At 31.2% G+C, this 27,180-nt stretch overlaps 1 protein-coding gene across 4 annotated transcripts in view; it reads right to left on the bottom strand.

Moving 5' to 3' along the window:
• Positions 1-2,063: 2,063 nt before the first annotated feature.
• Positions 2,064-27,180, bottom strand: part of LOC143069265 (protein kinase C delta type-like) — a 77,818-nt gene continuing 52,701 nt past the window's right edge. For 3 of the 4 annotated variants that reach the window (XM_076243810.1, XM_076243820.1, XM_076243828.1), the window contains 13 exons: positions 25,570-25,601; positions 24,444-24,529; positions 24,008-24,137; positions 23,281-23,438; positions 22,083-22,136; positions 19,893-20,078; positions 18,992-19,165; positions 16,142-16,233; positions 10,392-10,454; positions 9,927-10,065; positions 8,917-9,105; positions 8,338-8,478; positions 2,064-6,751 (listed from right to left, as the gene is read on the bottom strand). In XM_076243810.1, coding sequence (XP_076099925.1) covers positions 6,605-6,751; positions 8,338-8,478; positions 8,917-9,105; positions 9,927-10,065; positions 10,392-10,454; positions 16,142-16,233; positions 18,992-19,165; positions 19,893-20,078; positions 22,083-22,136; positions 23,281-23,438; positions 24,008-24,137; positions 24,444-24,529; positions 25,570-25,601 — 1,591 coding nt within the window. In that variant the 3' untranslated portion in view covers positions 2,064-6,604. The remainder of the gene's footprint in view (positions 6,752-8,337; positions 8,479-8,916; positions 9,106-9,926; positions 10,066-10,391; positions 10,455-16,141; positions 16,234-18,991; positions 19,166-19,892; positions 20,079-22,082; positions 22,137-23,280; positions 23,439-24,007; positions 24,138-24,443; positions 24,530-25,569; positions 25,602-27,180) is intronic. The other variant, XM_076243836.1, reaches the window with a different exon arrangement.

The raw sequence follows: 27,180 nt of genomic DNA on the forward strand, positions 1-27,180 counted from the left end.
AAACAATTATAAACAAGAGTGCACACGCTGAAATGTCTCGCCTTTTTTACTAATCATTAATATTATGTTGATAGTCCTAAATATGAAGCTTTATTACAACTGTCACATAAACTCAACATAAACCAAAAAAACTAAACATTGATCAATGAACCATGAAAATGAGGTCAGGGTCAGATGAACCATGTCAGGCAGACATGTACAGCTAACAATTCTTCCATACAACAAATATAGTTGACCTATTGCTTATAAATTAAGAAAAACAGACCAAAACACAAATACTTAACACTTAGCAATGAACCGAGAAAATGAGGTCAAGGTCTAATAAAACATGCGCGACTGACATATACATCATAAAATATTTCCATACACCAAATATAGTTGACCTATTGCATATAGTATTAGAAAAAAAGACCAAAAACTCAAAAACTTAACTTTGACCACTGAATCATGAAAATGATGTCAAGGTCAGATGACACCTGTCAGCTAGACATGTACACCTTGCAGTCCTTCCATACACCGAAAATATACTAGACCTTCTGCTTATAGTATAAGAAAAACAGATCAAAACACAAAAACTTATCTATAACCACTGAACCATGAAATGAGGTCAAGGTCAGATGACACCTGCCAGTTGGACATATACACCTTACAGTCCTTCCATACACCAAATATACTAGACCTACTGCTTATAGTATCTGAGATATGGACTTGACAACCAAAACTTAACCTTGTTCACTGATCCATGAAATAAGGTCGAGGTCAAGTGAAAACTGTATGACAGGCATGAGGACCTTGCAAGGTACGCACATACCAAATATAGTTATTCTATTACTTATAAGAGAGAATTTAACATTACAAAAAATCTCAACTTTTTTTTCAAGTTGTCACTGAACCATGAAAATGAGGTCAAGGACATTGGACATGTGACTGATGGAAACTTTGTAACATGAGGCATCTATATACAAAGTATGAAGCATCCAGGTCTTTCACCTTCTAAAATATGAAGCTTTTAAGAAGTTGGCTAACGCTACCGCCGCAACACTATACCTATGTCGAGCTTTCTGCAACAAAAGTTGCAGGCTCGACAATAAAAAACAATTAACAATATTGCTAAATTTTTATAAGCACAGATTGCCCATAATAGTTGTATATGGAGCAGGTGCACACAACTCCAACCTTCTATATCTTTGGTGATTATTTGGCCCTGTCCCCTAAGTCATGGTCTGTTGACTATGAAATTGTTGCTTAGTTGATATGTAATAATATAATTTGTGATTAGGCCAGTTAAAGGAGAAACACAAGTTGTACTTACATTGAAACTTTTGCATATATAGTTAATACGTTAAGGTTGATGAATGGGCCAGTTTTAAAGGAACCTGTTATGATAAGTCATTGGTATGTGGTTAGTTGTATTTGCATTAACCGTTACCATGGAAGTTATATGCACCATCAGTCATGGTTCATTGACTTGGTATGTTCTGTATAGTTTGCATGTTGAAGTTTGGCATGAATCAGTGTCTGTCTACCATGATATGCAGTGACTTATCTAGAAGTAGACTTTGCAGGGGTCAATCTTGTTGATTTCCAAAAAGAGCAGGCTTATGCTGCTACAAGACAGCACTCGCATCCACAAAGTGGAAAGGGATTAATATAAGTTGCAAAACTTGTTTCCCAATCCACTATAAATAAATATGTTTAAACTATCTGTCCTTCAAATGGTATTTCATAATGAAATTTTATTAACATGTCATGGTCACTAAGGATTATCATGGATGGTCTTTTACAAATCCTGCCTGCCTGTACCATTTTTGTTGGGACAGAAAGGGAAATTTCTGACATTGAATTGTCTAGCAACATCACGTTGACTTCTAGCGTCCTGTTTCTCATTAATCAATCTCATCAATATAGAAAAGCAATATAAGGTATTTATTTCTTATACCACAACAACTATTGTATCTCATAAACAAATACCACTTTTCAGGAAGAGTAATTGACGAGCAAGTCACTCTTTCGAAATAATGTATGTACAGGATGTGGAAAATCATAAACTAAAACCCAAGATATCTATTTTGACTTTTTATTTCATTAGATAAAATACAAATAAGTATTAGGTGGTTGTTAGTCTTTGGGTTCCTGGATTTCATATAGAAAGTAAACAATATACATATTAACAAAACAATTACCATTCAAAAATGTCTGTACATTATAAGCAACAGTTATTATGCCAAGTAACAAAAATACAAGTGAAGCTATAACAAAATTTTCATATGGTTTTTACACTTCTTTTTGTAGCATTTATCTATAAAAAACAACAAATATGACATTTTGGTATATTGTCTGTAAACACATATTCACAATTGCAGACAATAATCATTCTAATACAAATACAATGCTGTTTGTAAAATAGATTCTGATTAAATAATGCAATACTTTTGAAGGAACAAAAGGCATGAATGTCCTTAGCAATTGCATTTTAGTTTGTTAGTCTATAAATAAAAATCAATTACAGTAACACTGAAAAAAATTATATTCAGGTTGAGTCTAATTTTGAGAGTTACAAACATTTGGTTCTAAACTTTGTTGATAAATACATGAAAAACATTTTGTGAGGGTAAAATAAATTATCAAATTCAAAATATTATGTCTTTAATGTCAGATCCAAAAAGGTATTAATATTTCTATTATTTTAATTTTGACATGCAAAATGAAATTAAGGATTCATATGTCAAGTTTTTCTTTACTTATTGGCAGTTAGAGCTTTAAAATTCTCCAAAAGGTCTTGTATTAAAATTTTAACCTGAGGCTGAGTTTTGCTACATATAACTTGAATTCACTTATACTACACGATGTAAGTCAATGTTATGTAAATACAGATTTCTTCTTATTAGTTATCTATTATTCCATACTAATTAAGGTGGTACCCAACACTTTAACTAAAATTAATTTGGCTCGTTTAATTTTCTTAAAATTTTGACAAAGTATTTACTTTGACGCTTTTACAAAAATATAAAAAATTCAAAAAAATTTGAACCAACCGTTTTATCAGAAAAATTACACTGGTTATATAGCAGTTTGACACACACTTATTTTGATCATTGAGAAGCTTGATATTCCCTTAACAACACAACGTAATTAAAACGTTTAGCTGATTTTACAGAGTTATCTCCCTGTAGTGTTAGGTACCACCTTAATATAATTTAATGAATGTTTGGTAGACATCATCAACACAGTAACCCAACAACACATAAGACAAGTAGAGATCATCATAACAAGCTCACAAAACAATTTTTTTTTTATGGCATTAACTGATGGATGAACTAAGACAGAAATTGACTTTTGTGATTTTTTAATTTAATCAAAATATAATTGAGTCCTGAAGCCATGAGCCCTATAGGTGCCAGAAGATACCTTCTCTTTAATAAGCGAGAGAAATTCCGAAAACCAAATAGTAGTTCCTTGATTTAAGCAGTGAAAAAAAAAAACCCAAAGATTACGCTTACACAATGAATTAATTTAGTGCTCCTTACAACACATTTAAAGATCTACAAATTCAAACGTAGAAATTGGTTTTATAGATAATGCTGCCTTCTGTTGAAAATGCAAGGAAAAAGAAAAGATGTGATGAAGTCTGGTTTTGTTAACATAAAATAAGAAGATGTGGTATGATTTCCAATAAGACAACTCTCCATATATTTGCTTTAGCTACCAATGTCTTTAATTTGTTTGCCATCTTTCTATGAATAGTCACAGGTCATTTTTCAGATTTTGTTTTACCCCCCAAAAAAACCAACTTAATTTCATTGGTTAAATTTTAATTGTTTGGTATGTTGTTCACCAATCACAGTGTTTTGGTGTACACTTTTGAAAATTTACCCAGAAAGCATTAGATTCTGAAACAGTGATCATAACACAAATGTGGTGTATATAATATCCAACAAACATCATGATTACAAAAAATACATAGTAAAATTACATAATCCAGATGCACCAATATATTCAATATAAGCTTAAATTATGATTAGAAGACCTGCATCACACAGAATATAAAAAAATCCTTTGTCCTGAATGTAACAATTGCATAAATGACTCATATAAAACATTCATACGCCTACAAACACACATCAGACAGGCATAATTGGATAAATAATGGTGTGTATATGTATATATATATGTATTAGTATACAATAATAATAATAAACAACAATTCATATAAATGGAACCTGTATAAATAAGATAACAAAATTTTGCAGAACTATGACAATAAATTGACACAATAAAGTTTCTATCTTTGTTTTGGACTCCATCAAAATCTCCTCCAAATTTTGACACAACTTAAACTCTAAATGTCCAAGGCATACACATTAAATATTTTAAAGAATATTTCCAACTCAGCATGCATTCTTCACTTTTACTTCCGTAAATAAGTGTCGAGTAATATACGTAATACTAATTTATGGTAATGGTAAGATGTAATTGTAAGATCTAATTTGTATTAACAATCCAAAGAACATTCAATTTGAGTTGTTTATCTTAAATGTCTTAGGCCGTCTGCTTATGATTATGGTAATCAGACTGAGGAAAGTTATTACTGTGGATTCATTTATTTTCATCGAATGAGGGGGAATAACTCTTTTCTAATGGTTGATTGGTTTCTTGGTTTTCCTAAGTCATCATAGAAGCATATAAAAAATTTGCACTATGTTGAACATTTGAGGTTAAATACAATCAAGAAATCCATGAAAAATAATGAAGCAACAGTAATAAATATTGTAGTTGAATGACCAATTCTAAGCTTGATTGTGCAGATGAAAAAGTTTAATCAGTAATATTTATGTAACGATTAGGATAAACAAAATTAGATGAGATTGACGAATATTTACAATATATATGTGTATTAAATGTTACCAATTTACCTATCATCTGTACAATATATTTCGAACATTCCTGGAATAGCTACAATGCATAAATAATCAACCACTATGTATCTTGTTTTATACACTATTTATAACACACACGAACATTCACTCATACATACACAGTGAGTAAATTGCGAGTTAAATGTATGAAACATCCATCATATTCAATGGATTAATTCATCTCTGATCTCACATGGATTATCACTCATGTGGATCTATTGATTAATCACTGATCTCACACTAATTAATTGTGAAATCAATGATCTCACAATTTTTTTGGATCAATTGCTAAATTACTTCTTTCACACTGATTAATTGTTTAATCATAGATTTAACATGAAACAATTGCTAAATAAGTGATAATTTCTTAAATGACTGATCTCATATGTATTAATTCTTAAATCACTGAACTGACATGAATTAATTCTTAAATCACCTATCTGACTTGGATCACTTCCTTAATCACTGATCTGACATGGATCGATTGCTGAAACAGTTATTTCCCCTGGATAAGATAAATCTAATTGTAGTTCCCCTTTGAAAGGTTTATTCTTCAGTTACTTTGTAGATTTATAACAGAACAAAATAAATTTTACAAATAAAATGAAATTAAATATACAAATGGTAAATAAAGACAATTTACAAAACAGTTTTGTAAAGAATGAAATAAAATCATAATTTACAGAAATTTCTTCTTGCACAAAATATAGTACAGAGTAATGTTGATTACCATAATGCTTAATAGGTATCACCCAAAAAGTCACGCTAATTCTACAATGGCGATCGATTGATATTATTATCAACACTTATTTCGTTCAACTTAAATATCTAGAATATAGCGCTTATACTAGCTGCTATGATAATGAACACAACCCTGTATTCTCATTATTATAATGATTCAAATGTTTAGTGCCAACCAGTATACTAACAATGTAAACATTATATCGCAAGAATACCCAACACAAAGAATTTCAAAAAGAGTCTCAGCAAAAAAATATAAACAGAAAATATCTCCAATATTAGTTGCCATGCAAAGTTGGTCCTTTGAAAATATAAAAATAATGATGATGAAATGTTCAAAGTTCACTATTAAACAAAATTGAAAAAATCAACAGATTTATGAAATACCAATGTATAAATACAATGCACACTGCAAATTAAAGAAAACAGGCATGATAAATTCTCGAGGATGGTTCGTTAAATTATATATTGATTTATGAAACAATTGAAATATCTCTGGCATGATTCTTCGATTTATCTTAACTTGGTTAGAATGACCATGTTTACTAATTTAGTAAGTACAGAGAATGAAAAGAAGGCCACTTAAATTTGCATCAAAACATAATGCAGGTTTAGTCATCCCATATGAGTAACCTCTGTTGTGCAAATAAACCATAGATTTCCCTGACTACGATGTTACCAATTATTTTACAACTTTCATGGGTAATTTTAAATTCATCTACCAAGAAAACAACATGTTTCATTTCTAGATCTTAGTCACAAGGAGCTAAGTGGATGTATCCTGCTTGCCCATAAATAAAAATATTACACCTCTTTAACGGTTAGTAATCAAAACAATTCTAAATGACAAATGTATCATGCAATTATTTCTCAATTATCGTATCACAGATTGCATTTGATTGTACAATGTTATATGAGCATTTGTAACAAGTCATTTAATTGGTCGATCATTCATCAGCCATAGCACTGGTAAAGCTGAATCCCATAAAGACTTTCTGGTTCATTGTTTTGATATAATCCTTGTCTGGTGGCGTTATGTTTGGTTTTTCCATTGTAAAGTCAGTGTCAAAGTTAGATATATCATGAGCAGATTTCTGAAATAAAAAAAGAACATAAGTTAAATTACAGTATTTTTTTCATCCTGGTTTTTATACACCATTCTTCAAAGGGAGATATTATTAGTTATGAAAGTAGATATAGAATTGATCTCCTGTCATGTTCAATAGGGCAATTTTACATATTTTTAAAGCAAAAAAAAAATTGTTTAACAAGAATTATTTGATTAAAATAAACAATAATCCACACCACAAATATAGTAATCCTATTAATCAAAGTAAGCCATAAATTCACATGACAATAAAAACTTGATTTTAAATCAAACAGACACTGAACCATGAAAATGAGGTCAAGGATAATGAACACATGACAGACGAAAACTTCTGAAATATAAAGCTTTATACAAATAGTTTAAACTGCTCTCAGATAGGTATCCGTTGACTTGCTTACTGTGACAAAAATCTTTTTAAAATATTCGTCTTTAAACAGCAATTTCCCAAAACTTTAAATTCTAAATATATCCTACAGTAGTCTAAAATCGGTCATCTTGTCAGTTCGTTAGGTATTTGTGTTTGAACTTAACACACGGGGAAACTACGCATTGACGTCACTACACTACTTTCGGCGTAGAAAAACAGTGCAGAATAGAATACATTTTTTCTGCACTTTTGAATAAAAAAACATTTCTAAAGGAAAGTTTTCATTGTTGTTCTCAATTATTGCTAAAAAATGCCAATTTTCTAATGCCTGTTTCAATCCTGACTTCCGAATGTCTAAAAACAGTCTAGAACTTCAAAAAATCCCACTTCCGGCCTCCATTGCTTTGTGTACATTCCATTCAGCGTCATCAGTCTTGTGGCAGGCAATACAGGTCAAGCAAATCGTATTTTTAGGAATTTTAAAATGACATGCTCCTTACGTCTTTCGCGATTTTCCCGCAAAAAAAGCCCAACCAAAATGAAAGGAAAACTATATGAAAAAACGATGTCCATGCCATATTTTGTACAGGAATATAGAGAAGGTTAATAAAAAACAATTTACATTTATTTTTCATAGAATTTTTTTTTTATTGATTTAAAAAGATAGATATTCTGACCATGATGACTGTAGGTAAATATTCATACAATATTCCATTGATGTCGAAAGGGATGGCAAAAAATGAAATTTCATGTTGAATGAAACCCAAAATTATTGCAAACTATTTTAAAGCAATATCTCACAAAGAAATAACGTAATTGCCGTAGGCTGAAAAATCCCCTAATTGACAGTAGAGCAATTTGATTGGGTAGAATGAATTGACATCAAGTGATTTTGACGCCATTGAAATTTGATTGTAAACAAACAAGGTCAGAGGGTTCAGTATGGGACAGCATCGTACATTGAGTTACTAAGAAACAATTATGAGTTACCAAGCTTGACAATGTATGGTAATAAAAAATGAAAGCTAAGTCTACAGAAAAAATAAGAAAAAAATAGCCTTAGGATAACGACTTATCAACACACCTGGATATTTCATAATTATTCCAACTACAGACATTTCTGCGTATGATTTTGAGAACTTAATCAGACAGATTTTTAATTATTCATTTAAGAACTATCAAACTCTTCATGCAATATAACTTACAATTGTAGGTTTAAATGGTGGGTCAACCATTCGTCTTTCCATTTTATCCCAATCAATGTTCCTGAAAAATGCCTGCATTCTAATTGGTCCGGCTACACAATCAGTCATACCCATGCGTATCTTTGGATTTCTTTCAAATAGCTGGAATTAAAAACAAATAAACTCTGCAATCAAATATAGTTAACTACATCACTTTAACTATATTTTGATAATCAAAGTGATAGTCAAGGGTAAAGAGGTAAAGATTGCTTTTATTTTGCAATGTGAACTTAAATTAAACATGGAATTGTCTCTAAAATAGAACACATTTAGGCAAATTATATATTTTGAATTAGAGTTATCTTCCTTGGTTTATAATTAAGCATTTTCTGTTGAACATAATTTTTTTCTTAAAATATTTAAATATCATTAATAAATTGCAGAACATTGGCTCTTTATTTTTAGCCAATCAGGGACCAAACTGACAACCTCCAGTATATAAGGTGAACAGGCATATAGGACCAATGAGGTGGTATAGGAGTGTTGAAAATTTTGTATCTCATGATACAGTGGTAAAATAGACATTGTATATATACATACCAAACTAAGTAACGAAGAGGCCTCTTTGGCTAGCCATCTTGGATAATGTGGTGTGTCATTCATGATGGAATGGAACAAGTCTTCCTCATCATCTCCATGGAATGGTGACTGCCCTATCAACATCTCATATAATAAAACACCAAACGACCACCAATCAACAGAAGAATTATACTTCTGGCCTTTTAATATCTACAAAAATTAGGAATATTAATATCAAAAAACTAATTAACTTCAGCTTTTATGTTTGGTATTGAGATACTATTTCAATAAAATATATATTTGTTGAAACAAATCATTTATTTTTGTTATTCTATGAAATCTGAGACATTTCTAAAAGAAAACAGAAATAATAGACAAATTTGAATCAAGTTTCAGTTTTATGACATATTTATACGTTAAACGCCAAGGGCATTATAGCCTTGCGATTCCTTCTTATTTCTAAAATTAATCCTCTATTATAATACATTTCTTTCACAAATCAAGGTCAACAATCTCTGTCTAACCAACTTACAGGTACTAACATTAATTATGAAAATCACATAGTTGGCATAACACAACAGGTACCACATTAATAGGTAGCAGATTGAGATTCAATATTTCTGCGTCGTTTGGTCACTTGTGGTCAGTTATCTCATTAGCAATAAAAAAACATCTTCTTTTTTTTTTATATCTAATTGCTTATTGATTTTATTTGTTTAGTTTTGTGATACGTCTTCATATAAAGTCATAAGTTTAATAACTCAGTTTTTTTCTGTAAATCAGGAATATATGGTTGGAAGATTGTTGTTACCTTAATGTTCAGTGGCAAATATTTCATCCAGGACAATTACATCACAAATAAGATATGTAACTTCATTGATAACTATAACATGCAGATGACCTGTGCAAAGTAGGTATTTCAAATAATGTGCACTTCCTTTGAAAGTTCAAACGATATGGTCAACTGTAACAATTGTCATCATCTTCACCATATAAGCAACGATAGTTTCAAGACAAGTACTAAAACTTACTTCATATGCTATATAATCAGGTGTCCCACAAAAAGTTGTGGCTTTATTTTCACCAAATACTCTCTCTTTACACATTCCAAAATCAGCAATTTTGATATGTCCTTCTTTGTCTAATAATACATTGTCTAATTTTAAATCTCTGAAAGAAAAAAAAAATCATTTAAAAACAAAAAGAAATATTACAAGAAAATTAAAATAAATGAAATCCTCAAGGTCTCATTTGCTTTTTTTTGTTGCAAAACCATAAAAAAAGTAAAACAAGAATGATGGAATACACAAACTTCATTTTGGTTCTAAAGGAAAAACTCATGAACTACTACATAACAGGAACTTGGATCTGTACCTTCTAATAGTACAACTATATAAACAAGCAGGATTAATTTGTGAAATCATTTGGATAAATTATGCAAAAACCTTGGAATCCAACTGCCATTGGATTGAACACACTTCAATTTCATCACTTACCTATAAATTATACCATTGGAATGCAAAAATTCTAATCCTAAACATATTTCAGCTGCATAAAATCTGAAAATAGAGGAAATATATTGATTTTCATTTTTGTGTGTATATTCAGTCTTAAAATCTGAACCATTTAAATGGAATCTATACATAATATTAACATTGCTGTTTTTCAGATTTGTTTTTCATTATATATTTTCCCCTAATAAATCAATCCCTGATTTTCTCATTAGAATAGTGAGATAATGGATTTGATCTTAGTTGACAATGGTTGAAGGCCGTATGGTGATCTACAGTTGCTAACATTCACTTCATTTGCAATCACACCACATTTCCTTATTTTTTAAATTCAATTTATAAAATGTAAATCAGAATTAAGCCTGCTATCCTCACTTAGGCCAATATTGTCCCTTTGGTGTCAAATTTAATAGTGGAATTAAGAACAAACTATCCATTAATTGCTATATATCTGTAGTTCATAAATTCCTACAAAAAAATTACCATTAACAAACTAGAGGCTCTCAAGAGCCTGTGTCGCTCACCTTCGTGCATATTAAACAATGGACACAGATAAATTCATGACAAAATTGTGTTTTGGTGATTGTGGTATGTTTGTAGATCTTACTTTACTGAACATTCTAGTTGCTACAATTATCTCTATCTATAATGAACTTGGCCTAGTAATTACAGTGGAAAATATTTTCTAAAAATTTTTGAAAATTGTTAAAAAAAATTAGTATAAAGAAAGGGCAATAACTCCTTAATGGGTCAACTGACAATTTTGGTCATGTTGACTTATTTGTAGATCTTACTTTGCTGAACATTATTGCTGTTTACAGTTTATCTCTATCTATAATAATATTCAAGATAATAACCAAAAACTGCAAAATTTCCTTAAAATTTCTAATTCTGGGGCAGCAATCCAACAACAGTTTGTCTGTTTTGTCTGAAAATTTCAGGGCAGTTAGATCTTCACCTGATATACAATTCAGTTTTGTTAAATTTGGGCCAGTAGTTTCAGAGAAGAAGATTTTTTAAAAGGATACTAAAATTTTAGAAAAATGGTTAAAAATTGACTATAAAGGGCAATAACTCCCTAATGGGTCACTTGACAATTTTGGTCATGTTGATTTATTTGTAGATCTTACTTTGCTGAACATTATTGCTGTTTACAGTTTATCTCTATCTATAATAATATTCAAGATAATAACCAAAAACTGCAAAATTTCCTTAAAATTACTAATTCTGGGGCAGCAACCCAACAACAGGTTGTCCAATTTGTCTGAAAATTTCAGGACAGATAGATCTTGACCTCATAGACAATTTTACCCCCAATGTCAGATTTGCTCTAAATGCTTTGGTTTCAGAGTTATAAGCCAAAATCTACATTTTAACCCTTTGTTCTTTTTTTAGCCATGGCGGCCATCTTGGTTGGTTGGCAGGGTCACATCACACATTTTATAAACTAGATACCCTAATGATGATTGTGGCCAAGTTTGGTTAAATTTGGCCCAGCAGCTTCAGAGGAGAAGATTTTTGTTAAAGTTTACAGACGACGGCTGATGGACAACGGATGCCGGACGACAGAAGCCAAGTGATGAGAAAAGCTCACTTGACCTTTTTTTCCAATCAGTCAGTAGTCTATATTTAGAATATCTAAAAACCAGAGTAAAATAACACCAATAACAATGTTCCTCTTTGTTAGAAAGGAATTCAAAGTATAATCAAAATCATGGAAAGAAATTAGTTTCTCATTGACAACTTTCCAATTTCTGATGATTTGCTTTTACAACAGCTATGTTTTCTAGCTTCTAATTTCATGCAACAAAAGACAAAGGCATCAGCATATTTAATATGGTGATACTCTTCACTTTGTAATCTGAATCCAAATGAAAATATAATAGAGAATATATAATGCTGTAAGATAAATAAAGAATACAAAAGTTTTCTTTATTGTCATTTATATATATATTAAATGTTTTACTTTACATATTGAAACAAAGGCATCAAAAAAGCGATGTGCGACCATTATTAGCTATATAAAAGTCATTATCACTGTATCCTTTCCTCTTAAGGGTAACTGATAGTTTATACCTCGTAGTGATTGGACACTGGTATATAAATAAACCTTTATCTGCTACTTTAACAAAACTTTACGACAAAAGGGATGATTTCAGCTTTCCAATTGTGAACTTTCCATTTCTAAGTAGCAACATTCCAGCAGCACCTGCATACAGGGTATATATATCCCAATTGATACGATATTCCAGTGCTTGCATTTCCTATCATGATTTTCTTGATAGAGGGTTGCTGCTCACAAGGAAGCTATTAAACCAAGAGTTCCAAATGGTGAAGTTGAAATCATCCCTTTCGTAAATTTTAAGTTGGTTGACCGTTATGGAATAACCGTTTTACAAATGATATCGGATATGTTCCTTACGTCGTAACTACAATCCTCTTCCCTATTATAAATGTGACCTACCAAATTAGACTATTTACCCGATTTGTTATCACATAAGCAACACGACGGGTGCCACATGTGGAGCAGGATCTGCTTACCGTTCTGGAGCACCTGAGATCACCCCTAGTTTTTGGTGGGGTTCGTGTTGTTTATTCTTTAGTTTTCTATGTTGTGTCATGTGTGCTATTGTTTGTCTGTTTGTGTTTTTCATTTTTGGCCATGGCATTGTCAGTTTGTTTTAGATTTATGAGTTTGACTGTCCCTTTGGTATCTTTCGTCCCTCTTTTAAGAGATAAATAATGTTGACATTTACTCAAAATTACGCTTTTTTAAATATTTTTTGGTCATTTGGACAACTACTGTAAACTCAGTAATTATTAAGTGCATTTATTATTGTGATGTTAATTTTTTGCAATATTGAGAACAATCCTGTTAATTCATATACAAAATTTCAAAATTGGAGTTTAAATTTTATATTGCGATTTTAACACTGTCACATTTTTCACAATAATAAAAACATCGCAATATCATGAATATGAATATTTCTCAATTTACAGTATTTCAAACTAATGATTAAAATAAGTGGAAACATACATCTTTTACCAGTAAATCACAACTAGAGGCTCTAAAGAGCCTGTGTCGCTCACCTTGGTCTATGTGCATATTAAACAAAGGACACAGATGGATTCATGACAAAATTGTGTTTTGCTGATAGTGATGTGTTTGTAGATCTTACTTTACTGAACATTCTTGGTACTTAGAATTTTCTCTATCTATAATAAACTTGGACCTTTAGATACAGTGAAAAATATTTTGTAAAAATTTACAAAAATTTACCAAATTAGTGAAAATTGTTAAAAATTGAATAAAATGGGCAACAACTCCTTAAGGGGTCAACTGACGATTTTGGTCATGTTGACTTATTTATAGATCTTACTTAGCTGAACATTATTGCTGTTTACAAGTTATCTCTATCTATAACAATATTCAAGATAATAACCAAAAACAGCAAAATTTCCTTTAAAATTACTAATTCAGGGGCAGCAACCCAACAACAGGTTATCCGATTTATCTGAAAATTTCAGGGCAGATAGATCTTGACCTGTTACACAATTTTACCCCTGTCAGATTTGCTCTAAATGCTTTGGTTTTTGAGTTATAAGCCCAAAACTGCATTTTACCCCTATGTTCTATTTTTAGCCATGGCGGCCATCTTGGATGGTTGGACGGGTCACCGGACACATTTTTTAAACAAGATACCCCAATGATGATTTTGGCCAAGTTTGGTGTAATTTGGCCAAGTAGTTTCAGAGGAGAAGATGTAAAAGATTACTAAGATTTACGAAAAATGGTTAAAAATTGACTATTAAGGGCAATAACTCCTAAAGGGGTCAACTAACCATTTCAGTCATGTTGACTTATTTGTAAATCTTTTTTTGCTGAACATTATTGCTGTTTACAGTTTATCTCTATCTATAATAATATTCAAGATAATAACCAAAAACAGCAAAATTTCATTAAAATTACTTATTCTGGGGCAGCAACCCAAAACCGGGTTGTCCAATTCATCTGAAAATTTCAGGGCAGGTAGATCTTGACCTGATAAACAAATTTACCTCATGTCAGATTTACTCTAAATGCTTTGGTTTTTGAGTTATAAGCCAAAAACTGCATTTTACCCAAGGTTCTATTTTTAGCCATGGCGGCCATCTTGATTGGATGGCTGGGTCACTGGACACATTTTTCAAACTACATACCCCAAAGATGGTTGTGGCCAAGTTTGGATTGATTTGGCCAAGTAGTTTCAGAGAAGAAGATTTTTGTAAAAGATTACTAAGATTTACGAAAAATGGTTAAAAATTTACTATAAAGGGCAATAACTCCTAAAGGGGTCAACTGACCATTTCGGTCATGTTGACTTATTTGTAAATATTACTTTGCTGAACATTATTGCTGTTTACAGTTTATCTCTATCTATAATAATATTCAAGATAATAACCAAAAACAGCAAAATTTCCTTAAAATTACTAATTCAGGGGCAGCAACCCAACAACAGGTTATCCGATTTATCTGAAAATTTCAGGGCAGATAGATCTTGACCTGTTACACAAGTTTACAAGTTGTCAGATTTGCTCTAAATGCTTTGGTTATTGAGTTATAAGCCAAAAACTGCATTTTACCCCTATGTTCTATTTTTAGCCATGGCGGCCATCTTGGATGGTTGGCCGGGTCACCGGACACATTTTTTAAACTAGATACCCCAATGATGATTTTGGCCAAGTTTGGTGTAATTTGGCCCAGTAGTTTCAGAGGAGAAGATTTTTGTAAAAGTTAACGACGCCGGACGACGCCGGACGACAGACGACAGACGACGGACGACAGACGACGGACGACGGACGACGGACGCCAAGTGATGGGAAAAGCTCACTTGGCCCTTTGGGCCAGGTGAGCTAAAAAATGACCTTTTACATTAACAACTCTATTACCTCCCCGGTTATTGTATATAAGTATGCCCTTAATTGACTATTAAACCAGAGTAATATAAATAATTAGTTATTCTGCTGACAGAGATGTGATGATAGAAATTTCTCATTAACAATATATGGACAAGTGTCAAACATCAAAGAGAGAACACACCAAGGAATTCCAAAATTAGCAATATCAATAATTCCATAAGAAATCTCTATGATTAACAATTTTGCAGCTCATAATATATATGATAATTGTTTAGATTGGACTCCAATAACTATATTGTTTTTACTTTTTTTAATTTTAAAAGAATTAAGACTTGCAAAGCCATGTGCCATACTTATAAAGGATGATTGAAAATTATATGCTTTTGGGATTTACTTCATTTAACTGGAGTTTGATCATTTCGCAACCGAACAGTCACAATCCTCATTAATAACTTATTGGTATCTCACAATGGGATGGAAAGCTAAACTTCATTTCGTGATAACCTAAGGATACATTTGACAAAGTGTATTTTTATTTGGACAAAGAATTGGTCTTGAGAAAAGATGATAGTCCGTCCATATCTCTTGCACATAAGACAACCTTGTAGATTTCGAAAAAGAGCAGGCTAATGATGCTACAAGGCAGCAGTTGCACCCCCAAAGTGTAAAGGGATTAATATCAGTTGCAATAACTTGTTTCTCAATCCATAATAAATAAACAAATGTGTTAAAACTAAGAAAATAATTTACAAAGAGATGGCAACATATTGAGCTGAAAAAAAATAAGAAGAAATTTGATAACTTGAGATATTTGTTCTGAAATCAGAAATACTTACTGTGCTCTAGGGAATTCAAATTTCCCTGACAGCTGTATATGAAACATTAAATCTCCACCATTTAAATACTCCATTACAAAAAATAAATGACCCTGCAAAAGAAAATTAATTTACATCATTACAATAAGTCATTCATCAAATGTTTCATATGCAATTCTTTAACCTAGAACTATAATCCACGAAGTTTGACGAACACCTAAAGGCTTTCAGCTTGAGTTAAGCTATTGGAAACTTGGATGTTACTCATATATGATTTTACAGATTGATTGTGCCTTTGAGCCTTCAGATGTAACATTGGGTCAAAGATGATCACATATTTCAAATCATGGGTCAATAGTTGTATGCCAAATAACCAAACAGGAATGTCTAGAGTGCAAAGATATAAGACAGTTTTTTAATATAACTATTGGCTGTTAGTTTCAAGATACAATGTACAGCTTGGTGGTTGTAAACATGTTTTGAAATGGGAAAATGTGTATTTATATATTCATAAGCAATAACTTTCATTGCAGAAAAATAAATTCAATAGAAACTGTTCACCAAATCAATATATGATGGATTGATTGGTGACTGCTTTACACCACATTGGCACAAAAAGGCTATATCATGGAGATTATCCATCAATATTGGGAAATCAAACCATACAATTAACAAAAATTGTAATGAAAAAAAAATTGCTTGATGAAGATAGAGAAAACAACATAATTTGCCAATACATGTACAAAAGAGTAAATACAATATAAGAAAAATCTTTTCCACCACATGTAATATATTAAAACAGATAGTGCATGTAACAATAAACTGCAATAAAAAGAAAAATGCTGTCCAAAGGCATTTATCAAAGGGTAGACCATGTGATATTACAATCAGAATTATTCCAGGTTCAGATGACGCAAGTCACCAACGTAATGAGTCTTGAAAAATGATAAGCACAGATGGTTTATTACGTAACATTCAAAAAAAAGAAAATTAATATTTTGTCTTACAGCTAATGACGCTTGAAAATATGAACCCTTATAGTTTGTTCTGTTTAATATAGTTAACTCTAATACACTAAAATTGGGTTGAAAGTGCAAAAAAATCTGTTAACAATATTTATCCTATTATAAGCCCCTGTCCTAATAGATGCACTGAAAAAGAAATTGTTGATATACGTCAGTGAATACAAATTGCATTTTACTTTTTTGAAAGTGTAGTTGTAAATTTTGCTGCTCGATTATATGATGTTAGCATTAGCTTTACATAAAACCAAACAGAAGAACATAAGTCTATATTGCTGTTTGACAATGAAAATTGTTTTTTAGGATGAATCTATTGCTATATTTACTAATCATTATTTTCTGGAAAGATGTTACATGACCTATAATACATATACATGTACTTAACTTGAAAAATCTTGTTTCTGTGATTGCATTAACAATATCAATTAAGAATGCACAGGAAGCTTATTCTAGTATTAAATTGAGAAAGTAAATGGGGAATGTGTCAAAGAGACTTCAACCCGACCAAAGAGCTGAAAACAGTTGAAGGCCATCAATGGGTCTTTAACACAGCACAAAAATCCTGCATTCAGAGGCTGGCTTTAGCTTAATAGATTTCTTTAGTCAAACATGAAAACAACACAAAATTCAAAAAATGTCCACCAATTTCCCACTTGAATTCTAATTTTGACTTTTGAAATCCAATATAAAGCAGCCATTCTGATTTGTACTGGTCTGATTTGCTGTAAAAAGGTCAGGATTATTTCTATTTTTTGGTGTAAATAAACTCATCATAGATACCAGGACTGAATTTTGTATATACGCCAGACGTGCATTTCGTCTACAAAAGATTCATCAGTGACGCTCAAATCCAAAAGTGTTGAAAAGGCCAAATAAAGTACAAAGTTGAAGAGTACACCTTTCCTAGACATAAAAAATCTGATATTATTCAAGATTTGGAGACCAGACTTTTGTTATGAATATTATATTTCTCAGTATAAGTTATTTCTTGATTATACTGTTTTAAACATAAGACCTTGATCTTATAAATGATTTTAGGATTGTCTTTAATTTCAAAGTTATTACAAATAAGCATGTTTTTCAAATGCCATAGCAACATAAAAATTTCAATAAAATAACATTAACTGTCAGGGGTATAGAAAATATATTTTTCATATAAAAACAATGAAATACAAGCAGTTAATAAAATGCCATAAATATAATAACATTTCTATTTCATTTGATATTATAAACTATACACTTAGGGTTTAATACATACTTTTCTTTTTTATACCAAAATTAAATGTACTTAGTATTTCTTGTTACATTCTCTGGTATATAGCTATGAAATGGAATGAAGACATGACGAGAACAAAATCAATCAAACATGAAAGCTTTTTAAAAAAGGTAAATAAGAGTAGCCGCCTTCTTTTTAACATATTACAACATAACTAGAAGATGCCCACAAAATCACCTTTTATAGCTGACTTTGCGGCAAAAGCTTTGTTCATTGTTGAAGGCCGTACGGTGAACATAAAGTTGTTAATTTCTGTGTTATTTTGGTCTCTTGTGGACAGTTGTCTCGTTGCCAATCATACCACATCTTCTTTTTTATATTTACAATTGGGCAAGTGTTGAAACAAAGAGTTTTTTTAATTTCACAATTAGTATGCTGACTGAGCATGCATGAAAGCGTATAACACACGGATCAATATGGTCTCCAAATTGAGTTATTTTCTCCCAAAAAAAAATTTCAAAGACAAATTTAGGAAGTACAAAACACTACATTTATACCTCATATCATAAATATTTCCGACTTTGTATGGTTTGGGAGGAGATGCGGCTCAAGAAAATCAGTCAGTATAATTACCTGGGTATGAAAAGTACTGTGTAAATGTGTCAGATAGGGATGGCTGCAACCTAATGCTAAAACACGTTTTTCTATCATTGTACATTCTACATCATCATCCTCTAATACTACATCCTTTTTTAGCACCTTCACAGCATAATACTGCTTCTTTCCTTTATGTTCTGCTAACATGACCTGAAAATAATATTTTTGATGTGAACAAAACCAGAAACCAGATCAAGACCACTGAACAGTGAAATTTTGAGGTTCATATACAAGAAACTACTGTAATCACTAGTCAGTCATTAAATGCGGTGCATGAAAGTTGTGTTAAAACACAAAAAATTAAATCAAATCAAGAAACTAAATTCTATACTATCTAAGAGTAGTGGAAGGATTTATTTGGTGACATTGGATGTAGCCTTTATTTTGCGATAACTTACACTTATTGGGACATGGAAAAAGAGTGCTTAATTTTTCTGGGAATTCAGGATGATCCCCTTCCTAAAAGCATTTTCCAGTTTTAATTGCCTTACAACAGATGGAGCTGTAGGGGAATGCTGGAAGGCATGATCTATAAATTGTGTATGCATGATAAGCATGATAATTAAAGAATCAAATTACTACAGCATATACAAATAATAGTTTGCAGGGTGGTTTGGGCGTATGAAAACTTCCACTCCCTTTCATCATTTTTGTGGAATGACTCTTCTATCAGGGGGATGCTATGAAAACTATTTCTTATGTGTCTAATTTTATTGCATCATATTACCCTCTCAACATTTAAGTATACACTCAAAAGCAGGTGCCTTCACAAATTGAGCTCTTATAATTATCAGTTTCTTCATACTGTATTAACTGTTCCTTTAAAACACTGGCATGACATGAAGGTTAACATCAATAACAGGCTATTAATACATACCTTTCCAAAGCTTCCTTTACCCAGAACTTTAAGGAATGTAAAATCGGATGTAGTAAATTTCTTCCTGGGTGGACCAGGAGGTCCGCCTCCTGGAGGTTGGTGTGGAGCACCCTCTTTTCCCCAAATCTGGTCATAACCTAAATATTCGTCATCAGAACTTTCATCTTCTTTTCCATCAGAGTTCAACTGAAAAAACAATAGAAATTTCTTTAATTTTTACTTCAAAGCTAACTTCAAAAATGTCTCTCAAAAACTTTTCTAACTATTTTTTTCTTCAACTGACTAGCTTAAAGTCTGATAAATTGTTATTTTCCTGTAGATATTTCTCATAATGATTTAAAAAGGTACAAGTATAAAGTAAACTCATGTTAGGCTTTGAGTCACAGTTCTTGAGAAAAATGTGACAAAAATTTCACACATGGCCATTATGTGCAAGAATTGTATGTAATACATGTAATATATTAATGGAATTTGATATGCATTGAACATGAAAACGTATCACAATTATTATATGCTTTAAACTTTGCTGATGATCTGTGACTCTAATTAATTTATTGACTATCAATTACAGAAAGAAATGGAAAGAATTCTTTAGCAGGAATAAGGAAAAACTATACTGTTCAAAAGACTACAGGACTGTTTCATCTTAAGGCACATATAAAGGGGATATACATTGTATTTGATTTCCAATAACATGTTAACTACATTGTATTATATTAACTGCTGAGATTCAAATTGAAATATTTTCTATAAATAATGATTTTCAATCAAAAATTCACAATGTTTTTTTACAGAACATTTACAAGGAAAACTAATAACACAAAATTTACCATACATAAAAATTATTTTAGAATATCTTAACTTTGTAATCGATTTTGAGATACTCTTAATACGTGTTTGAGAAAATAGTATTACATGGTGAGATTAGAATGCCTCTTGATTTTTTTTATAGGAAATGTATGTGAAGAAATTATAATGTTTTAAAATATTTGTAGGAAAAACAAAGATTCAAGAATGTTTAATCAGAAGTGTATTTGTATGAATTAAATACAAAATACTGACAGATATGTAGAATACTTGGTAAAACATTCAATGCATTGCACAAGAAAAAGCAAGATGATTATAAATGATACAGGAAGAATTGATTATATAAAGGGCATACATTATTAATACACATCTAGCAAGATTGCAAACAATATTTTGTGCCAAAATAACCACATAGAACTGACACTCTTGTTATTCTCTGATAAAACCAGCTCACTTAATTTCAAATGAATATGCATGAAATATTAATGATGACGAATTCTGACAAATAGGTCAAACATTTCAAATAAGGTTAATGAAGCACCATATGCATTCACAAAGCCTTTCCTAAATAAAATAAGATGCATTACAAAATTTCACTCAAAGTCAGTTACACAAACCATATATGGATATTGGGAAAAGACAGTGGTTAAAAATATTTCAACCAAAATCGCTCAAACGAATTTATAAAAAAATCTTAATTATGTGTAAATTCAAAGACAAAAAAAGAGAAAATGTTTAAGATGTGATCAATTGTTAAACTTTAAAGCTATAAAAAGTCCTTTAATTTTGAACAATGGAAAAATGATTAGTCCCAATAATGTTAATCTGAAGGATCTTCATAAACTAATTCTCTCATTCCTCATAGAAGAATGGTTGTTAAATCAAGTCTTACACTGGTGAAAGCATTGTAACCAAAATTTATAAAATAAATTTCATGTTACAACTTGCTTTTTACCTCTGTTTCAATCCTTGTTCAAATGCCATGAACAAGAATTGCAACTATCATAGGAACAACAAATGTGACTATCCTAGGAACTAAAATTAAGACTTTCAATGACCAATAATTGAGGTGATTTTGTCAATTACTAAAAGGAATAAAATTCAGGCCATCTCTGTTTGTCTCTCAAACCTTAAAAATCATATTTGAGCAAGTAACTAATTCTATGATTTTTTTTTAAAAGAAAAAAAATTCTTTACTTATTTATAAGAGATTTTCCCCCATACACATTTTTGATATTTTCAAATAAAAGAAGTAACTGCCATTGTTAATGATGATGTAAGAAACAAAATCAATTAAAATGAGCAAAGATTTGAGAAACATGAAATTTTAAAGGTCCTAAAGCTGTTGAAGGTTCACTACAAGAACAAAAGTGTAGTCTTTACGTGTGAGGACTTTGATCCTTTCCCAGATTTACCATTTCGCATTGGTACATGTACCTGCAATTCAATGATGCAACTATGATAATATTGAATCATGCATGACAAACAAACATGCTATTATTACTACATTATATAATTTGAAGAATTTGATACAAATTAGTGTTAGTTTTATAATAAACATAAGTCTCAAATAACACATTACATCATAGGGAAGTACATTCCATGCAGTACAACATTAACTTTATGTAGAGTTAAAACATACGCATATTTAATTAAGGAAAACTAAAGTCTTGAATATAACAAAACTGCAGAGACAATTTTTTGTCTTGAAATTATTAACTTCCTATTTAAATTGGCATGTATAAATCAATTAAACAGAAAAATACATAAAAGACGAGGAATAAATCTCCTGCACTGTAGAGTTGTCTTCTCCTGAGAGGTCACACTGACTAGCCAATGGAACAATAGTAACATGCCTTGGTATAACAATCCTACATCTAATGTTTAAAAAGTTTGATACCAACTGCCTTTGACATTTATGAGAAATTCCAAATATTTAACTATCTTACCCATAATAAAATATTTTACTGTTTAAAAAGACCCCCCTGGCCAATGTTTTATGCAAAGATTTCATGACTTTTTTTCAACATTGGAAAACTAAGGAAGCATTATCTAGTACGTTCTCAAGAGGATTTAAATAGATTTTAATGGTTCTACTACTGATAAACATTAAAGTATAGTTTATTGGTTCTGTTCAGAATAATCTTACTTTTAATTATAATGATAAATTACTCTTTTGATAATGATCCCTAAATGGCAAAAAGATAAGTGAAAGTGAAACCTTGCTGCAGATGTTTTTTATTCCCTTAAAAGCTTTTTTCTCTTAAAAAAAAATCTAATCATATTTCTTTTCTCCCTTAGCTGCAAACTACTCTCCAAAAACAAAAATATTGAGAAACAATATAATTTAGGAATACATTCAATGGAAATAGTTTGTTGTGATTAACATGTAGGTTAAACTCATGCAATATTAACCTGCCTTTCATATTCAGTGGGAAAAGGGAATAATATGATACCTATCTAATTTTATATGTAAGATGGATATCTATCCAATATCTGATTAATCTGTTTGCATATATACAGACGAAACGTATATTGAACTATTAATGACACATAGTTGAATATCTATTACAATACTCACACTAGTAGTTGATGTATTATTTGACATGCCTGTCTTGCCTTTCTTTTGACTTGGCATTTTTCTAATTTCATTTAATTTTTCTGCCAACATTTTCTGATTGATTCCACATAGATTTGGCATCAATTTTTCACATTTCTTATGACAGTTTACACCACACACTATAAAAAAGTGAATTCAATCATTAAAAGATGAACTTTACAATAATATACTCATTGATATGTATGATAAACGATTAACAATCGTTTCAATGTCTCATATATTCTCTTGGTTTGATGATAATACAATATTATTTAGACATATTTGTTATAAAGTTTTGATTAAGATTTGGTAGGTTTTTTTATGTAACCTTTGTCAGTCAAGCAACAAATTTAAGAATATCAGACACCCTGGTATGGTTCCTTTCTTCATGGCAAGCCTTACAAACAGATGAAAATATCATTTTTTGGTGTCTGAAGTAGGTGCAGAGTTCGTATGCTTTCCCATGTTTTATTCTTTATATCTCTGTCAACTGAAAAAAGCACTGCAAAGTTGCAACCAGGTTTCATCAATAGGACATATTCAGTCATTCTTATTTCATTATATGTGGTGCAATAATAAAAATTTCTTTAAACTTTGGTCTACCGATTTGGAATATTTACTTGTGTATGAAATATGTAAGTATATAAACTATCAGTAAAAGTCTATCAAAATAAATTCTAATCTTGTTTTTGTAATTTTTTATCCTTACCATCACATTTTAAACCTTGTCTAAACAGACCATACAGCAGGGTGCCACAGTGATCACAGAATGTCGGAGACATGTAATTATTTACTTTAAATCGATGTGGAACATTTATGTTGAATCTCTCCGACATCATCTGTAAAGACAAATATTTGTACTCAAAAATATGCATAAAATGTCACTGGTTCCAAAAAAATAAAATAACAAAAATACAGAACTCTGAGGAAAATTCTAAACTGAGTGGTCTCTCTAGTTTAAATTACAATTGCATTGAATATTTTCATAATATAAAACTCCATGAAAAATAAATAAATAATGCTTCTTTCCTAGAGCATTGTTGCAAATTCTGTTTTTATTTTCATATACACGAAAACCTGATTTTTAAATACAGCCTGACTATTTTGCAAAGGATTGCTGTCTGTTACACAGTTATAATACTGACCTTGGTTTCCCTACTATCCTTAGCACTGCCAGGACAGGTTCCCAATATTTGATGATGGCACTTCTTGTGAACTGCACAATTGCAAACTACAAAATAAAAAATAAAACACATTAGAATTTATTTTAAAATCACCCTGTCTTATGTGCAAGGATAAGATATACTTTCTGTCCTTTTTTTGAAGGATGGATAAAATGTATCTAACTTAAAACATAAATTTAAACAAATTATTCAATGGAGCCTTTAAGAAAGTTTCAACAATGTACAGACAAACAGGACAGACAGTAAGGACTGGCAGATGGATGGACAGACACGGATAATACTTAATGCCCCCACTGCTATAATAGGGGCATAAAAATGTGAACAAATGTTAAAGCAAAAGCTTCACAAGTATACTGATTTAAGTATTTGTGTTACCTATACCTAAATTTTACATATAACACAGTGTTTAAACTTTGTCTGATTTGATGCCGTCTTTTTAGATCATATATTTTTCTAATCTAACCTGCATATATTTAGATCTTCAAAGATGGCGGTATATTATTACTATTAATGTGATTTCAACTGATCGGGCGGAGCTTATGTTTTAATTTGCATAAGGACAGTCTGTTTGAAGATGTGTGTGATAAGGATGATTGCCGTTATAATTATTACTGATTTCTAATCACCTATCAGTGTCATCAAAGGAATTTACAAAACAATTGCTGGACACTTCATTGATGAGTTTATCCTAAAACACCTATCTATAGATGGACTGGCTTATTATGAGCGATCCGGTTAAACTCCGCCCAGTCAAGTGAAATAAATCGAGTAATACCAGACTGATCTTTTGACAACTGATTCATTCACAAATTAAAATTGAGAATGGAAATGGGGAATGTGTCAAAAGAGACAACAACCTGACAAAAGTAGAAAACAGCCCAAAGCCAGAAGTGTGTCTTCAACAAAGCAAGATAATCATGTACCTGGAGGCAGGCTTCAGCTGACCCCTTAACAAAGCCCATATGTTACCACAACTGAACAAATCATAACTGGGGTCCAAATCAAATTAAAATTAGACCTATTCTGTTTGTTTTTTTTTGCTTTGCTCGTGTTTGGTTTTTGCTTTGCTTGTGTACCATAAACATACCTTTGCATTGGTATCCCTGTTTGTTGAGTCCCCTAGAAATAAAGAAAAATTCTGTCAAATACAGTTCAAAGCACATCATACAGATACACAATGACTTTACAAAAGACTATGTATACTTCAACAGTCACTGAACATCACAATTTAATCAAAAATCTATTTTTTTGGCAACAAAAATTAATATGATGAATACTTGTTTTTTTTAATGGTATATCAAAGGCATTATATGGACTACCAGTCTACATTAAATATTGATACCAAGTAAGGTTATCTAGAAGATGTCTTGTTTCTCCTGATTGTATCTTCTTCTTTTTTCATGAAAAGGATTGGTTTCCTGTAACGTTTTGCCTGCATTAAATCAATAAAGTTTTAAAAGTTTCTTGTAGGTCTACTTTGAAACAATAATTAATTGTATAACGTCTTGTTCTATGCTAATTTTCACATAGCTAGGCATTATATTTGTCAACATTTTACACCTACCATGTAACTTAAGCTTGGTATAATGATGTAGACAAGTATAACACCTACCAAGTTAAAATGAGCATAGAGCACAGCATGAATGAATTATTACTCAAGGTGGTACATAACACTATAGGGAGATAACTCTGTAATAAACAGCATAGAGCACAGCATGAATGAATTATTACTCAAGGTGGTACATAACACTATAGGGAGATAACTCTGTAATAAACAGAATAGAGCACAGCATGAATGAATTATTACTCAAGGTGGTACATAACACTATAGGGAGATAACTCTGTAATAAACAGCATAGAGCACAGCATGAATGAATTATTACTCAAGGTGGTACATAACACTATAGGGAGATAACTCTGTAATAAACAGCATAGAGCACAGCATGAATGAATTATTACTCAAGGTGGTACATAACACTATAGGGAGATAACTCTGTAATAAACAGCATAGAGCACAGCATGAATGAATTATTACTCAAGGTGGTACATAACACTATAGGGAGATAACTCTGTAATAAACAGAATAGAGCACAGCATGAATGAATTATTACTCAAGGTGGTACATAACACTATAGGGAGATAACTCTGTAATAAACAGCAGAATGTTTTAATCATGTTTTATTGTTAAAGAAATATTAATTTAAGCTTCTCAATGATTGAAAATAAGTCTTAGTCAAACAGCTATCAGGCTATAAATCAAATTATATTTTTAAATAAAGAGTGTGTTTCAACTTTTTAGAATTTTTCTTATTTTTGTCAAAATTTTATGATAATTAAAAATGCAAAATTAATTAATTGGGACCAACTTATACCCTAGTCCCACTAGGCCACGATCGCACTACGATCTGTGAAAAAAATGCAAATTTTGATGATCGTAGTGCGATCGTGTAGATCGCAGTAAGGTCGTATCACGGTCGTGGTGAGGTCTTCAAGATCGTGAAGAGCGTGGCCAACTTTGAACATGTTCAAAACAATCGTGGTGCGGTCGTGGCGAAATCAGGTCGTAGTAGAAGCGTAGTGAGAGCGCACTAAGATCGTAGTAAGATCGCAACGGTCGCTGTACAATCGCAGCGAGAGCGTAGCGAAAGCGTGATTCTATTCGGAGAGACTGCGCTACGATCGCACAGCGACGTTATCA

This window comes from Mytilus galloprovincialis, chromosome 1 (genome assembly GCF_965363235.1).
Source record: "Mytilus galloprovincialis chromosome 1, xbMytGall1.hap1.1, whole genome shotgun sequence".
Lineage (NCBI taxonomy): Eukaryota > Metazoa > Mollusca > Bivalvia > Mytilida > Mytilidae > Mytilus > Mytilus galloprovincialis.